The sequence below is a fragment of the Castor canadensis genome, chromosome 15 (genome assembly GCF_047511655.1).
Source record: "Castor canadensis chromosome 15, mCasCan1.hap1v2, whole genome shotgun sequence".
NCBI classification, from domain to species: Eukaryota; Metazoa; Chordata; class Mammalia; order Rodentia; family Castoridae; genus Castor; species Castor canadensis.
The window spans coordinates 76854592-76875061 of NC_133400.1; the positions used below are offsets into that span (position 1 = coordinate 76854592).

Below are 20470 nucleotides of genomic sequence, written 5' to 3' on the forward strand. Positions count from 1 at the left end.
CTCTTTGTGCTAGTAATTGTACCAGTACAGGAAGTTTACAAAAGACCTAGAAAGTACTTGTGAAAGAGAAATAGCTTCAGTCACGTTTAATCCATTCATTTAATTCAGTGCAATGGATTCCAAAGTATTAGTTCAATTTAATAGCTCAAGCTTGAAATACCATATGGAAATAGTTCAAAACAACTGTTCCCAAGGGCTGTAAGTTCAATTCTTCTCTTATTTCTAGACAGATTCAGACATCTATGCATCGCTAGGGCATCAACAGAAAGGTTTTCTTTCAGGGACACATGAAAAGAAAACTAGTAGGCTCTTTTCATTGTAAATGCTACTACCCCTTCTTGGACATTTGATATTTGCCTTTTTTAACAGCATAGAGTGGCACATTAGCAAATGTCTTTATGACAAATGCAAAAGCCATGAATAGGAATATTTTCTTACAACAGGATCCTTAGCTGTCTTAAATGTGCTCTAGAAATGTCAGCTGGAGTTAAGACTCACTAAACACTTACCACAGTATACTGTATATTGATGCTTAAAAGTAGAAATGTATGCTTTCATACTGTAAGTTTAAATAATCAGAGAAAAGTTTAAACATCTCCTGCACTTATAAAGACCCATCTATATTTAAACATAATAATATTTCCATCTAATTCACAATATTTGGCAAAGACACAGCAGCTATCTTTTGCAGAATTCCACACATAAAGTTAACAGGACATCACTGCTTATTAGATACCTACGTCTTTTCCTCCAATAACTTAGTAAAAAATTGTGTGGTGCACATTAATTTGTTAGCTGTGGTATATGGCAAAGACTCGGTGTGAATGGTACACAAAAAAAACATAATTATTTTTAAAAATTAAGTAAGTTCATGAGGGCTGGTAGATTCATTATATCCCAAGTTTTTATGGGATTAAGTAGTAACCCCAACAGTTCCTCAGCTGCAGTAATAAAAATCATGCTATTAGCAATACCTATGCCAACGCAGATTTCTTTAGCCTTTGAACTATAATTTTATTATTGTTTCTGATTTTGCAAATGCCAGGCAAAACGCTAGTTATTCAGGTATAAAGCACTGATATAGAAAAGAATGGCCAATGAATGATCCTAGCAGCTCTTGCACTATTGTCAGTAAACCAGATTGCTAAGGAAATGAGTTATGGCCCCCACTGGGACATGGGTTGCTAGAATCCCCAATCAGAACTTTCTTCAACTACTGCCAGATAAGCCTGGACCACTTACTGTTTGATCCTCAAATGTTATTTCTCCTATGCATCCTCCCAACAATGCATGGGAAGGCAAAGGGTCACCTCCCTCCCCACAGCTCTGTCCTATGCTGGGTACCACCAGTCATACCCTGGCCCAGGCACAGCTCCCTATGAGCTGCCATGAGAAAAGGAAACTGAAGTTTCTACTGGCCTTGATGCTCCACAGTGACAAACTCTGTCAAGAGTCATTTGTTCCTTTGCTTTGAGCATTTTGCTCAGCATATGCAGACTGGATATATTCTGAACTACCAAAACAATTAATGTGTATTTTTGGCATGATTTTTTAATAATCACTTATAGTGCTACCCCTTTATCCATGAAGAATATGCTCCAAGACCCTCAGTGGATACCTGAAATGGACAGTACCAAACCTTATACATATATGCTATGTTTTTCCTATTCATACACATATATCCATAATGCTTACTTTGTAATTTAGACACAGTAAGATATTTAAAACAATAAGGAATAAACTAGAATAATTATAACAATATATTATTATAACCATTATGTGAAAGTTACATCTCTCAAAATACCTTACTGTACTCTCACTATATACTTTATAGCTTGTTTAAGCATATCCAATATACCATCACTATTTTATATTTTTGTTGTTGTGCTGGGTAGGGGTGCCTTGTGGCACATTCAAAAGTTCTTACAAAACATCAAATACATCGATTTTTATTTTTTATTATCATATCATTGTTGTACTGGGTGTACCTTGTGACATTTACAAAAATGCTTACAATATATCATAGTTGAATTCACCCTCTCCAGCATTCTCCTTCCTCCCCCATCCCAGATACTAGATTCAACAGATCTCATTTTTGCATTTTCATTCATGAGTACCTAATACTTCCCCCATATTCACCCTCCTTCACCCTTTCCTTATATCCTCCTTCACCGTCACTATTCTTGTGCTTCACAGTCTTAAAGAAGTAAAGAGGTTACTTGAATACTGTACACTAATGTTATGATAGTCAATCTGAGAACTAAGATGGTTTCAGGGTGACTAGTTGGATGGTAGCATATTCATATGCAGGCCAGACAGAACAGAATGGTGGAAGAGCCTTATCATGCTACTCAGAATGGAGTGCAATTTAAAACTTATGAATTGTTTAGTTTAGATGCTTTCTATTTAATATTTTCAGATCATGTTTGACTGTGGTAATTGAAGCCATGAAAACCAAACTGTGGATAAAGCGAGACTACTGTAGATAAATATCTATACCTATGACATCAAGGCTAATTTATAATATTTGATATTGAGCATAATAATATTCCTAAGAGTTTAGCTTAAATATTTTCCTGGAAATTAGTCTGAGTAAAGTAGAAAACAAGATTCCCAAGATGATAGAGTAGAAATTCAACTGTTTCCTGATATTCCCTATACTGGAAGTTTCCTATCACTGTTAGTATTTAATGCAAAATGAAAATATAATGGGGTCATCATCAATGTATACAGAACTGAGGTAGAAAAAGTTGGTGTGATCTTATAATTAGTCTCAGTATCTTACAGGCGATGAAGAGATTAAATATGATATTTTTCTATGTATACAGAGAAAGGCAGGAATATTATCCACTCTGAAACCTAATTCTAGTTCTGAAAATAAATTATATGGCTAACACATGTAATAACTTCATAACTTGTATGTATCATTCCAAAGACTATTTCTCTGCCATTACTGTAAGTAAACCCAATTAGCTAACTGTGAAGCATCACAGAGATAATCTAGTTATTCTTTATGGAACTCTTTGAAGGACAGTTATGGATCTCTTTCCATTTTTGTTTTAGTAAAGAGCTGACACGTCAAGCTAAGAATAATCTATAATTGAGCAAGATATATGGAACCCTATTTTAATCCTCATTATCTTTTTAGAGGATGAGCAATAGTTGCAGATATCATTTCTGCCTAACTTACTATTTTCAGTGCATTTCTTTTTAGCAAAGTAAGTAATCAATATTTTAAAAAGAAAATGAATGGAATTCAATCAGAAGTTTAAAATTGTATGGTTTTGCCAAATACCAAATCAGAAGAAATTGAAATAGATTTTTTGTCAGTGTCAGTTAATGTATGACCTTTGGCAATGGACAGTTGAAGAAATGAGGCCAAATCCAAAGACATAATAGATGGGCATGTTGAGATGGTAACAAGCCACCATCCCAAAGAGGACAATGACAAAGATGAGCATTTAACCTTCACAGTAAAGCAAGCACCAGAAGTAGGGACAAAATTTTGGCCACAGCATTTCTCATGTAAATGAATGACTGAAAATCCAAATATTTCTGAAATTCATATGCTCTTCCAGAGTCTTGTACCTATCTCATTTCACAAATCAATAATTATAAGCTAATAATTATTAGTATTCTCCTGGATTTGAGTTTTCTATCCAGTTTCCATTTGGCTTCCCTTAACAATGCTTTAGGGGCATTGACATTGTTTTACTTTTTCCCATTTAAAAATCTTCCTGTGGCTTATGAATACCTTCATAAAAAATTCCAAACACCAAGAGAGGATCCAAGATGCTGACTAGAGTGCAGAATCAGACAGTATGAGCTCTGTAAATCAAAAATTTTGCTGAGATGCTGGAGCCACACATGGCAGAAAAAAAGCACCAAAAGGAATCAGGGCTTCAACACCCTGAACCCCCAAAGCTTCTCCATATCATGTTACATCCAGTAACAGGAGGACTTCCGTGTCACCAGACGCCAGCTCCAAACCTGCTTGGGAGATACAGACCAACAGGTGAGCAAATAAGCGGCACGCGGTACCCCCACAGCCACCCCTGGGATAAACCAGCATAGCACCCTGGACAGACTGACCCCCACCCTGTAAAAAAATAAAAACTGAATAATAAACAAGGAACTGAAAAGGAACACACAAAAGAGGGGCAGGGTGCTCCAAGCACTCTGGAGAAATGAGGAGGAGTAAAGAACTGATCTCCACAGGAACTTTCAGTAAACAAAGCCTACAAAAGTAGCCAGGTGGCAAACCCTGCCACCAGAGAAGGGAGGAGGAGCAAGAAGCTGATCTCACTGTGAACTTTCAGTAAACAAAGACTGGAAAGACAGACAGGCTGACAGTGGGCAGGTGATAAGATGTTGCCTGAAATAGGGCAGATAGCAGTCCACAGAGCTCATCTCCTGAGTCAGTGAGCAACATCCAAAGTCAAACAATGCTGTAAAATTGAAAAACAATCAACAAACCATCATAACATGCTCACAGCAGGGAGCCGGCTGACGAATCTCTGACCTTGCCACAGAGAAAGGGGCAAGGCAAAGAAACAAGCTCCCCAAAACACAGCAAAAACCCAACTCCAAAGCAGGATGTCTGGTAAACTACAGAGCTGATCTCCAGAACCTGAGGATAATATACAAACTCAAACTGCCACACCTCACTGAGTGAGGAGTTGACTAAGCAACTGCCACTGAAAGATGGAAAAAAAAACTGGCAAGTCTCCCCAACCACCTGGTGAGACTAAGACAGAGCTTCTGCTTAAATACCAACACCAGAACTGAATGCTGAAGGAGTAACACCAGAACTACTAAGACTGAAATAACATTGTTCCTGAACCTGGAATTATTTTATGTGTTTTTTGTTTGTTTGTTTTGTTCCCTGTTTGTTTGTCCACCACCTCTCTCTGTAGATTTCTTTGGTTGTCTTTTTTTTTTCTTGCTTTCTTTGTTTTGTTAGTTTTACTATTGTAAGTTAGCTAATACTAAATTACACATAGACCAGTGACAGAAACAGCACCAAGTGGAGCAATGGGAAGACGAAAAAGAGAAGAAACCATTCTCCTCCCAAAAATAAATTAACAGGATTAACAGAAGGAAATGAAGAAAATCCAGTTCCAAACTCCAACAAAACAAAGATAAACTATGCTAAAGAACCCAAGGACGCCCACAAGAACCTTCTGAAAGAAGAAATCCTGCAAGTAATCACTGAGAATTTCATGGAGATGTTACTATACATGGTCAACCAAAATGTACAAGAGACACTCAAGACATTCCAAGACAACAAAAATAAAGAATATGAGAAGACACAAAAACAAATAAATTAACTCATAAGAGCCCTAAATGAACAACAAAGTGAAACAGAGAACACTATAAATAAATTAATGAATTAAGGACAAAAATTGACAATATTAAAGAGGAAGTGACCCATGATAAGGAAAACCTAAGAAAAAAGAATGAAACAGAAATACAAAACACAACGGAAAGCCACTCCAGCAGATGAGAACAAGTAGAAGACAGAATCTCAGAACTTGAAGATGAAATGGAAATTAAAGGAAAAACTGAAGAGCTATTAGTCAAACAACTTAAGACCTGTGAAAGGAATATGCAAGAACTCACTGACTCCATCAAAGGACTAAACCTGAGAATCATGGGCCTTGAGAAAGGAGAAGTGGTGCAAGCAAAAGGAATTTGCAATATATTCAACAAAATAATAACAGAAAATTTCTCAAATCTAGAGAAAACTATGCCCATTCAGGCACAGAAAGCCTCCAGGACACCAAACAGACTTGACCAAAATAGAAGTACCCCATGACATATTATAATTAAAACAACAAGCACAGAGAATAGAGAAAGAATATGAAGGCTGTAAGAGAGAAAAAAAACCAAATAACATAGAAAGGTAAACCCATCAAAATCACAGCAGATTTCTCAAGGGAAACATTAAAATCAAGAAGAGCATGGAGTGAGGACTGCCGGGCACTGAATTAAAATAACTTCAACCCTAGAATACTCTATCCAGCAAAACTATCATTCAAATTAGATAGAGCAATAAAAGTCCTCCATGATAAGCAGAAAATAAAATAATATATGACCACCAAGCCACCACTACAAAAGATTTTTCAAGGAATTCTGCACACAGAAACTGAAAGCAAACAAAACCATGAAAGGACAGGCAGTACCAAACCACAGGAGAAGAAAAGACAAGAAAGTAGACAGTAACATTGATTCAGCTGCACACAATAAAAACCTTAAACAACAGAAACAACTAAATGACAGGAATTGCCACATACACATCAAAACCAACACTGAATGTTAATGGACTTAACTCCATAAAAGACACCATTTGACAAACTAGATTAAAAAGGAAGATCCAACAATCTGTTGCTATAGGAGACCCATCTCATCAACAGAAACAAATACTACCTTAGGGTGAAAGGCTGGAAGAAGATTTTCCAAGCCAATGGCCCCTGAGAACAGGCAGGGGTACCAATACTTATCATGGACAAAGTAGATTTCAAACTAACATCGAACAAATGAGATAAAGAAGGACATTCTATATGAATAAAAGGGGAAATACACCAAAAGGAGATAACAACTATCAACCTATATGCACCCAAGATCAATGCACCCATTTTCATGAAACATACTCTGAAAGACCTAAAAACATATAGACTCCAACACAGTGGTAGTGAGAGACAAACAATTGAAGCTGAATAACACATTGATCAATGATCAATGGGTCACTGATGAAATAAAAGAGAAAATTAAAAGTTTCCTAGAAGTTAATGAAAATTAAAACATAACCTACCAGAACCTATGGGACATAGCAAAGGCAGTCCTAAAAGGAAAGTTTATAGCCATGAGTGCATATATTAAAAGGTCAGAAAGATCTCAAATAAATGACCTAACACTACAGCTCAAACTCCTAGAAAAACAATAACAAGCAAATCCCATAACAAGCAGAAGGAGAGAAATAATAAAAATAAGAGCTGAAATTAATGAAATAGAAACAAAAAAAAACCATGTAAAAAATCAATGAAACAAAAAGTTGGTTCTTTGAAAAAAATTAATAAGATTGGCAGACCCCTGGGAAACCTGACTAAAATGAGGAAAGAAAAAACCCAATCAGTAAAATCAGAAATGCAAAATGGTAGATAACAACAAACACCATGGAAATCCAGGAAATCATCAGAGACTACTTTGAGAACTTATATTCTAATATATTTGAAAAACTTGGACAGATTTCTAGATACTTAGGACCATCCAAAATTGAACCAAGAGGATGTTAATCACCTGAATAGATCTGTAACACAAAATGAAATTGAAGCAGCAATAAAGAGTCTCCCCAAAAAGAAAAGTCCAGAACCTGACGGATTCTGTGCTGAATTCTATCAGACCTTTAAAGAAGAACTGATACAACCCTCCATAAACTGTTCCATGAAATAGAAAGGGAAGGAACACTACCTAACTCATTTTATGAAGCCGGTATTAAACTCATCCTAAAACTAGACAAAGACACCTCCAAAAAGGAGAACTATAGGCCAATCTCCTTAATAAACATCAATGCAAAAATCCTCAATAAAATAATGGCAAACCAAATCCAACAACACATCCAAAAGATCACCCACCATGACCAAGTCGGCTTCATCCCAGGGATGCAGGGGTGGTTCAACATATGCAAATCTATAAATGTAATACAGCACATTAATAGAAGCAAAGACAAAAACCACTTGATCATCTAAATAGATGCAGAAAAAGCCTTCGACAAGATCCAACACCACTTCATGATAAAAGCTCTATGAAAACTAGGAATAGAAGGAAAGTACCTCAACATTGTAAAGGCTATCTATGACAAACCTATAGCCAACATCATACTTAATGGAGAAAAACTGAAACCATTTCCCCTAAAATCAGGAACGAGACAAGGGTGCCCACTATCCCCACTCCTATTCAACATAGTACTGGAATTCCTAGCCAGAGCAATTAAGCAAGAAGAAGAAATAAAAGGAATACAAATAGGTAAAGAAACTGTCAAAATATCCTTATTTGAAGATGATATGATCCTATACCTTAAAGGCCCAAAAAAACTCTATCCAAACACTCCTAGACACCATAAACAGCTACAGCAAGGTGGCAGAGTACAAAATCAACTTGCAAAAATCATTAGCTTTTCTATACACCAACAATGAACAAACTGAGAAAGAATAAATGGAAACAATTCCATTTACAATAGCCTCAAAAATATCAAATATCTAGAAGTAAACTTAACAAAGGATGTGAATGATCTCTACAAGAAGAACTACAAACCTCTGAAGAAAGAGATCGAGGAGGACTACAGAAGGTAGAAAAATCTCCCGTGCTCATGGATTGGTAGAATCAACATAGCAAAAATGGCTATACTACCAAAAGCAATCTACATGTTCAATGCAATTCCCATCAAAATTCTAATGACTTTCATCACAGAGATTGAAAAATCTACCCTAAAGTTCATTTGGAAACACAAGAGATCACGAATAGCCAAGGCAATATTCAGCAAAAAGAGCAATGCAGGAGGTATCACAATACCTGACTTCAAAGTACATTACAGATCCATAGCAATAAAAACAACATGGTACTGGCACAAAAACAGACATGAAGACCAGTGGAACAGAATAGAGGACCCAGATATGAAGCCACACAACTATGCCCACCTCATTTTTGACAAAGGTGCCAAAAATATACAATGGAGAAAAGACAGCCTCTTCAACAAATGTTGCTGGGAAAAATGGCTATCCATCTGCAAAAACCTGAAACTAATTCCGTATTTATCATCTTATACTAGGGTCAACTCAAAATGGATCAAGGACCTTAATATTAGTCCCAAAACTCTGAAGTTAATGCAGGAAAGAGCAGGGAACACTCTTGAAGCAATAGGTATAGGCAAGGAGTTTCTCAATAGACCCCCAACAGCTCAGCAACTTAGAGTACAGATGAATAAATGGGACTTCATAAAATTAAAAAGCTTCTGCACAACAAAAAGAAATGGTCTCTAAACTGAAAAGACCACTCACAGAGTGGGAGAAAATATTTGCCAGCTATACATCAGACAAAGGACTGATAACCAGAATATACAGGGAACTTAAAAAACTAAACTCTCCCAAAATCAATGAGCCAATAAAGAAATGAGCAACTGAACTAAACAGAACTTTCTCAAAAGAAGAAATCCAAATGGCCAAAAAACACATGAAAAAATGCTCACCATCTCTAGCCATAAAGGAAATGCAAATCAAAACCACACTAAGATTCCACCTCACCCCTGTTAGAATAGCTATCATTAAAAACACCACCAACACCAGGTGTTGGCAAGGATGTGGGGAAAAAGAACCCTTATACACCGGTGGTGGGAAAACAAGGTAGTGCAACCACTGTGGAAAAAAATATGGAGGCTTCTTAAAAATCTAAACATAGATCTGCCATTTGATCCAGAAATCCCACTTTTGGGGGTATACCCAAAGGAATAAGACTCAGGTTACTCTGGAAGCACCTGCACACCAATGTTGATTGCAGCACTATTTACAATAGCCAAGTTATGGAAACAACCAAGATGCCCCACTACAGACAAATGGATTAAGAAAATGTGGTACTTATACACAATGGAATTTACTCAGCCATGAAGAAGAATGATATCTTATTATTCTTAAGTAAATGGATGGAACTGGAGAACATCATTCTGAATGAGGTTAGCTAGGCTCAGAAGACCAAAAATTGTATGTTCTCTCTCTTATGCAGACTTTAGGTCTAGGCAAATACAGCAATATTGTTGGACCTGGGTCACATGCTAAGGAATAGGCAGGAAATCCAAAACATTAAAGTGTCTGATGTCCCCACTACAGAGGACCTAATATAGAACCTTAAAGCGACAGAAGTCAATATAAGAAAGGGATTAGGAACTAGTGAAAAGATCAGGTAGGGATGAATCAAATTGGGTTGTAACACACTTGTGCATGGAAACAATGCTAGGAATCTCTCTCTATAGCTATCCTTATCTCAACTAGCAAAAATGCTTTGTCTTTCTTATTATTGCTTGTGTCTTCTCTTCAACAAAATTGAAGAAAAGGGCCGAATAGGTTCTGTCTAGAAGCGAGGGGGGAGGTGAGGGAGAGAGGAAGGAGGCTGGGTATGTGGGAAGAAATGGCCCAAACAATGTATGCACATGTGAATAAATGAATACAAATTTTTTTAAAATTCCAAACACTATAGCATAGTACACAATGAAGTTTAAAATCTTGCTCCTGCTTAGCTTTGCAAAGTCTCTATTCAAGAATCAGGCACAGTAGCTCATGCCTATAATCCTGGATACTTGGAAGGTGGGAGACTGAAGGACCTCAGTTCAAGGCCAGCCAGACAAAAAGTTAGCAAAACCCTATCTCAAAGAACAAGCCGGGCATGTGGTTTATGCCTGAGATCACTCATATAGTGCAAAGAAGGAAGATTGTAGTTCAGGTTTGCTTCTGGCAGACATGTAAGACCATGTCTAAAAAATGACTAAAGCAAAATGGATGGAGACATGGTTGAAGTGATAGAGCGCTTGCCTTGCAAGCTTGAAACCTGAGTTCAAACCCAAGTACCACTATAAAAAGTAGAGTATTTCTTCCCCTTTTCAATCACACCCTCCCCCAGTGCTTTCCTTCACCTCTTTTGTGGAAGCCAATCTGACACCTGCATGACATGCATTTGGGAAATTTCAATTTGTGTTGGAGAAATCCATGTGTACTTCATCGGGATGAACCATAGCATTTCCTTTGTCCAGATTTCTGCTTCTGCAACCCCATGCTGAAACTTCTATGACTTTAAGACCACTTAAAATAGAAAGTCTATATTAAAAAAAGTAACCTCCATCAACTTTTTAAATTCATAATATATATAGTAACAACTCTTTGGTATCAGGTGGCTCTTTTCTTCTCATAAAGAAGTGTTGTCTTAGGATGCCCACTATCTCCACTCCTATTCAACATAGTACTGGAATTCCTAGCCAGAGCAATTAGGCAAGAAGAAGGAATAAAAGGAATACAAATAGGTAAAGAAACTGTCAAAATATCCCTATTTGCAGATGACATGATCCTATACCTTAAAGACCCAAAAAACTCTACTCAGAAGCTTCTAGACATCATCAATAGCTATAGCAAGGTAGCAGGATATAAAATCAACATAGAAAAATCATTAGCATTTCTATACACTAACAATGAGCAAATGGAAAAAGAATGTATGAAAACAATTCCATTTACAATAGCCTCAAACAAAATCAAATACCTAGGTGTAAACCTAACAAAAGATGTGAAAGACCTCTACAAGGAAAACTATACACTTCTGAAGAAAGAGATTGAGGAAGACTATAGAAAGTGGAGAGATCTCCCATGCTCATGGATTGGTAGAATCAACATAGTAAAAATGTCGATACTCCCAAAAGTAATCTACATGTTTAATGCAATTCCCATCAAAATTCCAATGATTGAAAAATCTACTGTTAAATTTATATGGAAACACAAGAGGCCACGAATAGCCAAGGCAATACTCAGTCAAAAGAACAATGCAGGAGGTATCACAATACCTGACTTCAAACTATACTACAAAGCAATAACAATTAAAACAGCATGGTACTGGCACAAAAACAGACATGAAGACCAGTGGAACAGAATAGAGGACCCAGATATGAAGCCACACAACTATAAGCAACTTATCTTTGACAAAGGAGCTAAAAATATACGATGGAGAAATAGCAGCCTCTTCAACAAAAACTGCTGGGAAAACTGGTTAGCAGTCTGCAAAAAACTGAAACTAGATCCATGTATATCACCCTATACCAAGATTAACTCAAAATCGATCAAGGATCTTAATATCAGACCCCAAACTCTTAAGTTGATACAAGAAAGAGTAGGAAATACTCTGGAGTTAGTAGGTATAGGTAAGAACTTTCTCAATGAAACCCCAGCAGCACAGCAACTAAGAGATAGCATAGATAAATGGGACCTCATAAAACTAAAAAGCTTCTGTTCATCAAAAGAAATGGTCTCTAAACTGAAGAGAACACCCACAGAGTGGGAGAAAATATTTGCCAACTATACATCAGACAAAGGACTGATAACCAGAATATACAGGGAACTTAAAAAACTAAATTCTCCCAAAACTAATGAACCAATAAAGAAATGGGCAGGTGAACTAAACAGAACTTTCTCAAAAGAAGAAATTCAAATGGCCAGAAAACACATGAAAAAATGCTCACCATCTCTAGCAATAAAGGAAATGCAAATTAAAACCACGCTAAGATTCCACCTCACCCCTGTTAGAATAGCCATCATCAGCAACACCACCAACAACAGGTGTTGGCGAGGATGCGGGGAAAAAGGAACCCTCTCACACTGTTGGTGGGAATGTAGACTAGTACAACCACTCTGGAAAACAATTTGGAGGCTACTTAAAAAGCTGGACATCGATCTACCATTTGATCCAGCAATACCACTCTTGGGGATATACCCAAAAGACTGTTACTCCAGAGGCACCTGCACATCCATGTTTATTGCGGCACTATTCACAATAGCCAAGTTATGGAAACAGCCAAGATGTCCCAGCACTGACGAATGGATTAAGAAAATGTGGTATCTATACACAATGGAATTTTATGCAGCCATGAAGAAGAACGAAATGTTATCATTCGCTGGTAAATGGATGGAATTGGAGAACATCATTCTGAGTGAGGTTAGCCTGGCTCAAAAGACCAAAAATCGTATGTTCTCCCTCATATGTGGACATTAGATCAAGGGCAAACACAACAAGGGGATTGGACTATGAGCACATGATAAAAGCTTTAGCACACAAGGGAGGGGTGAGGATAGGTAAGACACCTAAAAAATTAGCTAGCATTTGTTGCCCTTAACGCAGAGAAACTAAAGCAGATACCTTAAAGCAACTGAGGCCAATAGGAGAAGGGGACCAGGAACTAGAGAAAAGGTTAGATCAAAAAGAATTAACCTAGAAGGTAACACCCACGCACAGGAAATCAATGTGAGTCAATGCCCTGTATAGCTATCCTTATCTCAACCAGCAAAACCCCTTGTTCCTCCTATTATTGCTTATACTTTCTCTACAACAAAATTAGAAATAAGGGCAAAATAGTTTCTGCTGGGTATTGGGGAGGGGAGAGGGAGGGGGCGGAGTGGGTGGTAAGGGAGGGGGTGGGGGCAGGGGGGAGAAATGAACCAAGCCTTGTATGCACATATGAATAATAAAAGAAAAATGAAAAAAAAAAAAGAAGTGTTGTCTTTTATAACACACACACATACATTCATTATTGTTATACTCAGACTTCTGAGATTGAGAAAGCTTATTTGAGGTGGGGATAGTACAGCAAGCACAAGGCTTCGGGGTCAAACCCTAGTACCACGAAAAATAAAAACAAAGCACACGGAACAATGAGGTTTTGATTACCCCATGATAATGCTATCCACCTCTATGAGAAAACATGCTATGAAGATTCTGTCTACATCAAAATGACAAAATTTGCCCTTTTCTTGATAACACCATCATCAAAGCAATTAGTATCCTTATTTATTTTGGTGGGACTGGGGTTTAAACTCAGGACTTTGTGTTTTCAAAGCATGCTTGAGCCACACCTCCAGTCCATTTTACTCTGTTTATTTTGGAGATGGTCTTGTAAGCTATTTGTCTGGGCTGTCCTCAAATTGAGACCCTCCCAATTTAGGAACCACTGGTACTGGCTTCATATTAACTGTTAAATGAATGTTTTGCCAGTGACTTCTTTCATCTCAAATAGGTTACTTAATTACAAATTGAAAAAGAAAATAGAACAATCCTGTTTATAGCAATTAACAATTGGTAACTTTTAAAAGAATAATATTATACAATTTGTAAAGATAAGATGCAATATAACGGCAATGTGTTTTATTGCAGAAGATGAAAGGGTTTGAAGAGAAAAACTCTTGATCGTCACTTTTTAGTTAAATCTATCACATATATTTTTTGGTCATTCACCTTTGTGCTTTTCTTAGAATGAACTTTACACATACACGGGTCATACAACAGTTGCTGAATATGCCTGGAATTTTTAACTTTTTAAAAATTAAATAAGATATTCTGTGGGTAGGCAATTGAATGTAAGACTTTCTAGAACATTTATATCCTTAAAACTAATAGCTACATCTGCTTTGTGGTCCAGAGCATTGCAACTCAAAGTATGGCTCTGTTCTGACCATAGCTGCATCACTGGGACCATGTTAGAAATGCAGAACATCCTGGAGGGTCCAGCTAAAGGTAAGAAATCATAATGTGAATTTTAACCTCATTCTCAAGTGACTTGTAAGCATGCTAAAATTTCAGAGGCACTGGCTTATCTCACAATTTCCGAGTCCGTTTGGATTATGAAACTACACTTATGTGATTCCTAAGCTGCATTTTTAAAATCTTCTTTCTTCAGGTCATCCAAGGGCTTTTGAATCAAGGCAAAAATCACATTCTACAATCCTTTTCATAAACACGTTCATTGTCCTAAGGGAAGGAATAACAGAGTTCCAAATATTGCATGTGACTGAGTGGTAAAGCCATGTATTTGGTTTGGAGTGTCACAAAGGAATTTGTGATTGATTCCTGTAAAGTGAAGAACTATAAGATGCCAACACTAACCTGCATAATAGATGTTGAAATTGAATATATGAAGCGTTAGTGATTCTCAGTAAACCCTCCAAACATCCTCTCCATTCTCTGAGTTGATGTTTGTGCTTCAAGAGCTGCATTCTGGGAAATGGAAGGGCAGCCAGGCAACCTGTGAAGACAGGTACCCTGGCCTGCTAGATTACTCCTGTGTTCTTCAGAAGTTGGGGTTCACTGAGATCTGAACAAACAATGCCAAGTCATGCAAAAAAATCCAACCTTTCCTAAAAGTCCTATAATCCTCTAGATTCCTAAAATAATTACAAAATGTAGCATACTTACTGGCAGTTTTCTGATACCTCATGTTTAAATCCTGTTAATCAGCAGAGGCTAATTGGCTGTCCATGTGAAGAGAGGATATATAAAAAGAAAGATTGCACAGAATCCAGCTTTCAGAGCAACAGTGATAATCACCAGCTGGTGGGTCCCTATGTATTCAAGAGGAAATACAATTGATTTCAACACATTCTTACATCTGCATGGGAAGAATTTAAGACAATAAGAAAATGACAACAGTAACAGCAAAATTGCAATGGAAGAATTCTTTAACTGGGATTCTAAGTTTTACAATCCTTCCATTATCTATTCTCATGTAGAGCCAGAAAAAATACTGTCACCAAGTACCAAGTTAAGAGATAATAGCCTTTGTTTATTTCAGAGTGAATTTATGCTAAAATAAACAGAGCATTATATCCTCTTATTTTTTGTCCTTTTTTCAATGAAAGTTGGATATTGTCTAGACAATGGCAGAAATGAAAAGAACATATGCAAGAATGCCATTTGGGCAGTTTTAGTCGCACTAGGGCACAAATGATTTCAACAGCAACCACTACAGTCAGGGCTGCTTAACAAAATAATTCTGAGTTCATTAGAAGTAAGAAAGAGCTTGTCATAATGTCCATCTGACAGAAGTCACTCTGTAATCATTTAGTGCCTTTCTTCTTCTTTAACTCAATTGGGCAAAAGTGTTTTTCCCAAGAGAGGTATGACAGTGTTCAAAAATACTATGCCAAGGGTTAGATAAGTGAAACTTTCCAGAGAAATTTCAGATGTAGATGTTGGTTTCCAAAAGTAGTGGCAGTCCCTAGGTAACTTTAGATTTCCAATCTTATCCTTCAAACACCAGAACCCCATGGAAATAAACAAATCTGGAAATAAAGGCAGCCAGTGCTGTGTTATGTACCTGTACCTTCAAGGCAAGTCTTCCAGCTAGATTAAAGCCCTAATATTACTCCCATATGGACATTTGCTGGATGCTTGTCCAAATCATTACCTAATGCAATTACCATTGTCTTTCCTTCCACTAGGTGGAGGAAAGTCAAGTGGAAAGGGCAGACCAAGGGAACCGGGCAAGCCTAGCTTTGAATACCAGTCCCTTTACTCACTAGTGGAAGGCCTTAGGAAAACACCAAACCTGAATCCGAAATTGCCTCATGCAAAAAGTCATTGAGATTACCCAGGGAATCTGGGGACAAAAATCTCAAGAGGCTGCTGTTAGGACCAATGAGACAGCGTCTGTTTAGCACTTAGCAGATTTTAGCATTAAGTGAGTATCCATCAGCTAGCTCCATGCACCAACCTTCCTCCTTCTTTGCACGATTCAGAACTCCTGACCCTCTGTGGCTCTGTTGGGGTACAAAAGCGAAAGATGGCAGAATAAAAAAATCACAACTATATCCACAATGGATTATAGTTTGAGAAGTGTTAATCCATTCCTCAGCAAAGGAGTTTTTATTATATAAGTGCTGGAAAATGCAGCAACCCCCAGGAGAGATCATAGAGTCCCAGGACTCTGGGTTGTCTGCTTTCAATATGCTGGGACCTAATTCTGGGCAGAGAGTACAAGTCTTTGATTGTTTTAGTTTAGTTTTTCTTCCTCTGTGCTATGCTTGTCCTAAAGAGAGGCTCAGGGGAGGATTTTGTTGTCTACTCCAAGTTGCTATAACAATATGGTTGACAAAATAGGGTACAACTCAGTAGGAGTCAGGATAGCCTCTTAAGATGTGATATAACATTAGATACTCATGCATCTTCTGCTGTTTGTTAAAGGATTGGGTTGGGACAGGCAGGGATCCAATAACCACATTCCAGCTAAGACCATGGAGAGGGTATTCAGTAATGGCTGAGCTTCTCATATTGATGGAATTCCTACAACCTGCACTTCAGATATTCTCAATATTTCTCTTGCTGTGAGGGGAAAAAAATGAAGTGTCAATCCTATTTGCAGGACTACATAGTATCTCTTTTTGAATTAAGTTAGTTTCCTAAATAGTAAGTATTTCTGTGACTGTGGTACAGTAGAAAGAGTGCTCTCTAGTTCCTAAAATTTACAAGCTTATCATCTGGGAGGAAGTAGGAACTAAAAATTCAGATTGAGAGAGAACATACAGACAAGGGGAAGACCATGTATCATAATGAAACTCAGACCCCAATCTCTATGGCAACCAGTCCAAAAAGGCAAACCACAACCTGGGCACCATCAGTCTAGAATGGCCCAGGCTTGGTTCACAGCTGGCAGCTTCCCTATTTTTCTGTTCCTGCTTACAACTCAGGACCAATTACAGAAATGCAAATATGTTCCTCAAACTATTCATGCATGATAATGCTTGTAATGCATCTACATCCAGTTTCCACACCTACAACTCTAATCACAGTCTACCTGAAGTCATCCAGTTTTTTCATTAAACACTTTCCATTTATTCACTAAGCACTTTCTCATTCACTTACTTTCCTTTGAGTCTCTGGCAAAGACAAGTGATGGTAGCTAACTCTCTTTCTGCAGAAAACCAAATAAGTAAAATACCTCATTTGGGTAGCCTTCGCTTATGTCCACATGGTTTACTTGTTTGCTTTTACTATATCTGTTTTACAACCAAGATCTTACTTTATGATTTGTAATGTTAAGGACCATTTCTTAAGAAACTGTATACTACCTTTGAAGCCTCAGAGTAACCCTAAAATCTGCCTAAAACATGCTTCTTGTGAACTTCAAATTCACCAGTGCACTCTCTAACCATCCTTCTCCTACCTCCTTCCAGTCTCTAACAACAAGAAAGTATAACTTATACCATAGAGTGATCAACCATCCCAGGTTGTCCAGAACTATCCCATTTTTACCACTGGAAGTCCTACATCTCAGGAAACCCCCACAGACCTGAGAAAATGGTGACAGTAAATCATTCCACAAGATGCTTCACCATGCCATGCTGTTCCACTAAACTCACCATTATAGATGCAATTTTCTCTGCCATTAACAGCTTATCAACCAAGTCAAGTGAACTTTTCTTAATCTACTAAGCCCCCGTCTAAACAACCATTCTTAGGGAAAGTCTCTTTGTTCATACTCTAGTCTCCTATCACAAGTGGGATCAATCACACCCTCCTGGGTGCCATATGACAGTGTACATTTTGTACATGACCTTGGGTATAGCAATGGTTTGGTTATGGTAGTTATACTCTCCAACACAATGAATTCCCAGACAGTATGTGGTAAATTGTGCCTTTAGCATCATTACTACAGAAGCATTTGGCTGTTTCATGAGTAGCTGAATTAGTGGATGAGGAAATGTCTTGGCTGTAATATTTATTAATGAATTGTATTGATCTTTTAAAAAATGCAAAAGGTCTAGATTGAGATGAAGAGATCACTTATATATAGTACAGGTTTAGGCGCCTTATAAGAAATATATTTGTTAATTCATCTCAATTACCCAATTTTTACCTACCTCAATCCGGGTGTTGTTGTCTTGCCCATCGTCCAGGAGCAGGTCTGTGAAACCTCTTGGCTCTGGAGAGTCTTGGCCCATACTTGCTCGGTTTGTGTCTACTGCCTTGAGAAGGTCCAAGTTCCTTTTCCACCTATGGCTGTATGCATATGAGTCCACATCCACTTCCTCTTCTACCCCAGGAAAGGCATCAGCAACTTCATAAGGCCAATCTGTAAAAAGAAGTAGACTATGTCATCTCCAGGTATGACTCATATTCATCATGTCTGCTATAGAAAAAAGGTAAGAGGGCTATTTGTGAGAATAGAAAACAAATTTGTCATAGTGAAATCAGCTAACTTGTAATATTCTCAGTTGTTATGAACATCTCTGAATATGGTACAATTGTAAGATACACCAGGATCTGTGACAATGGTTCATGGATGGATCTCACAGCGTCCCTCAAACAGATGTGCAGCCCTGCAGATCTCCTCCCTATTTGCACACAAAAGCTTTGCAAATATTCTCAGCTATTCTGAGAAACAAAGCTAGAATCTGAAAGAATGACATCCAGGGATTTGCAGTTTATTTGAAAACAAATGTCCAACATTATAATATGTAATCTTAGTTTATTTTGCATGAGTTGTGCTGGGCTGCAGAGATAACGATGTATGTGAACGAGTTAAATCATGTGTGGAATTACCTTCTTGAAAATGTGCTAACCTGGCCTGTAGTTTACAAGGCAGACTTGGTTCATTGCCTTATTCATTTAATAAGCAGCACCATCAGGAGGCATCACAGGCGCTCTTGTTCATTTGTGCTGTTCTCATCTTGGGAACTTGTCAAGGTGGTAAAGGATGACAGTGACAGGTACTTACAGAAATGGATGGGATGGCAGGGAGACAAAATCACAAAGGTATTTTAAAGCCATCTGCAGGGACTGGCCCTGGTGACCCAGCCCTTCCTGCCACTACAGGAGGGAAAATTAGATGTAATAATGACTCCTAGTCTTTCATTTCAGTAGGTCAGTAGGGGAGGGTGTTCCACAAGGATTGCAAATTTCATTTCTGAGCAAGAAGAACAGCCTTCTACCCAGCCATTACCAAAAGATATGAATTGACAGGCCTTATAACTGGTAGGATATGGGTTCAGAAAGGGCTAAAGGAACAGAGATTTAATTATGGTGGTCATGTTCCCTTCAATACAGGACCATTCCAAGAAATCACAGTGTATGCAATGTAACATCTAATACTACTGAATCAGCGACTTAGAACTCCAATAAATAGATGCTACCACTACTAATCACAGGTACAATTGCTGAAAGTATCTTTCTTTCAATTCAGAAAGTTGATGAAAATTCTTCTAAAGAGAAAGGACAGAGAACGTCCAAGATTGCCTATAGCCTGAAGTTTTAGAAGAGTCCAGAGAGCAACTAAACCATAGCATTTCCATCCAGTACTCAGAAGGAACTTATGGCCCAAAACAGCCAAAAGTCCATGAGGTGATAATCAATAGCCGGAGAAATGCAACATCCTCAATCCTCAAGTTTATACTAAAAGGAACTTGTATACATAAAAGGTTGCACATGGTCCCTCAAATTCCCTCCACATATACTGAGGTTTCAATATGCTAGTCTAATCAATATTGGCTTCAGCACTCTTGAAAATATTTCTTTTTTCAGCATGGCCATTCAGTGGCGCTAAACTGTTCACAGTGTGCATGTGCGGAAATACCACACAAAACATTAGTATGTATAATTAATGCTAATCAAAAATAAAAGAAAATAATTTTTAAAACTAAGTGTCAAAAGAAAAAAAATATCCAGCAAAACACTGCAAAAGAAAGAAATCCCAAAGCTGTAAAATAGCTGTAAGTGCTATGGTAATCATTTATGCATGTTTTATACAACAGGTCTACTTGTCTGCTAAATTCACTGTCTCTAATAATACAGCTGAAGAATGAGTTTGAGGGTTTACTATAAAACAAGAGTATGACACCTTTATCAGATTTCAAATTAAATGGGATTTATGGACACCATCATTCCTAAGTTTTCAAGCTCC

The 20470-nt window shown here is 37.6% G+C and overlaps 1 protein-coding gene across 1 annotated transcript in view; it reads right to left on the reverse strand.

The window, feature by feature from the left end:
• The window catches only part of Plxdc2 (plexin domain containing 2), a 407828-nt gene that overhangs the window by 218498 nt on the left and 168860 nt on the right, over positions 1-20470 (reverse strand). The window contains exon 2 of the mRNA XM_020169269.2: positions 18432-18643. Coding sequence (XP_020024858.2) covers positions 18432-18643 — 212 coding nt within the window. The remainder of the gene's footprint in view (positions 1-18431; positions 18644-20470) is intronic.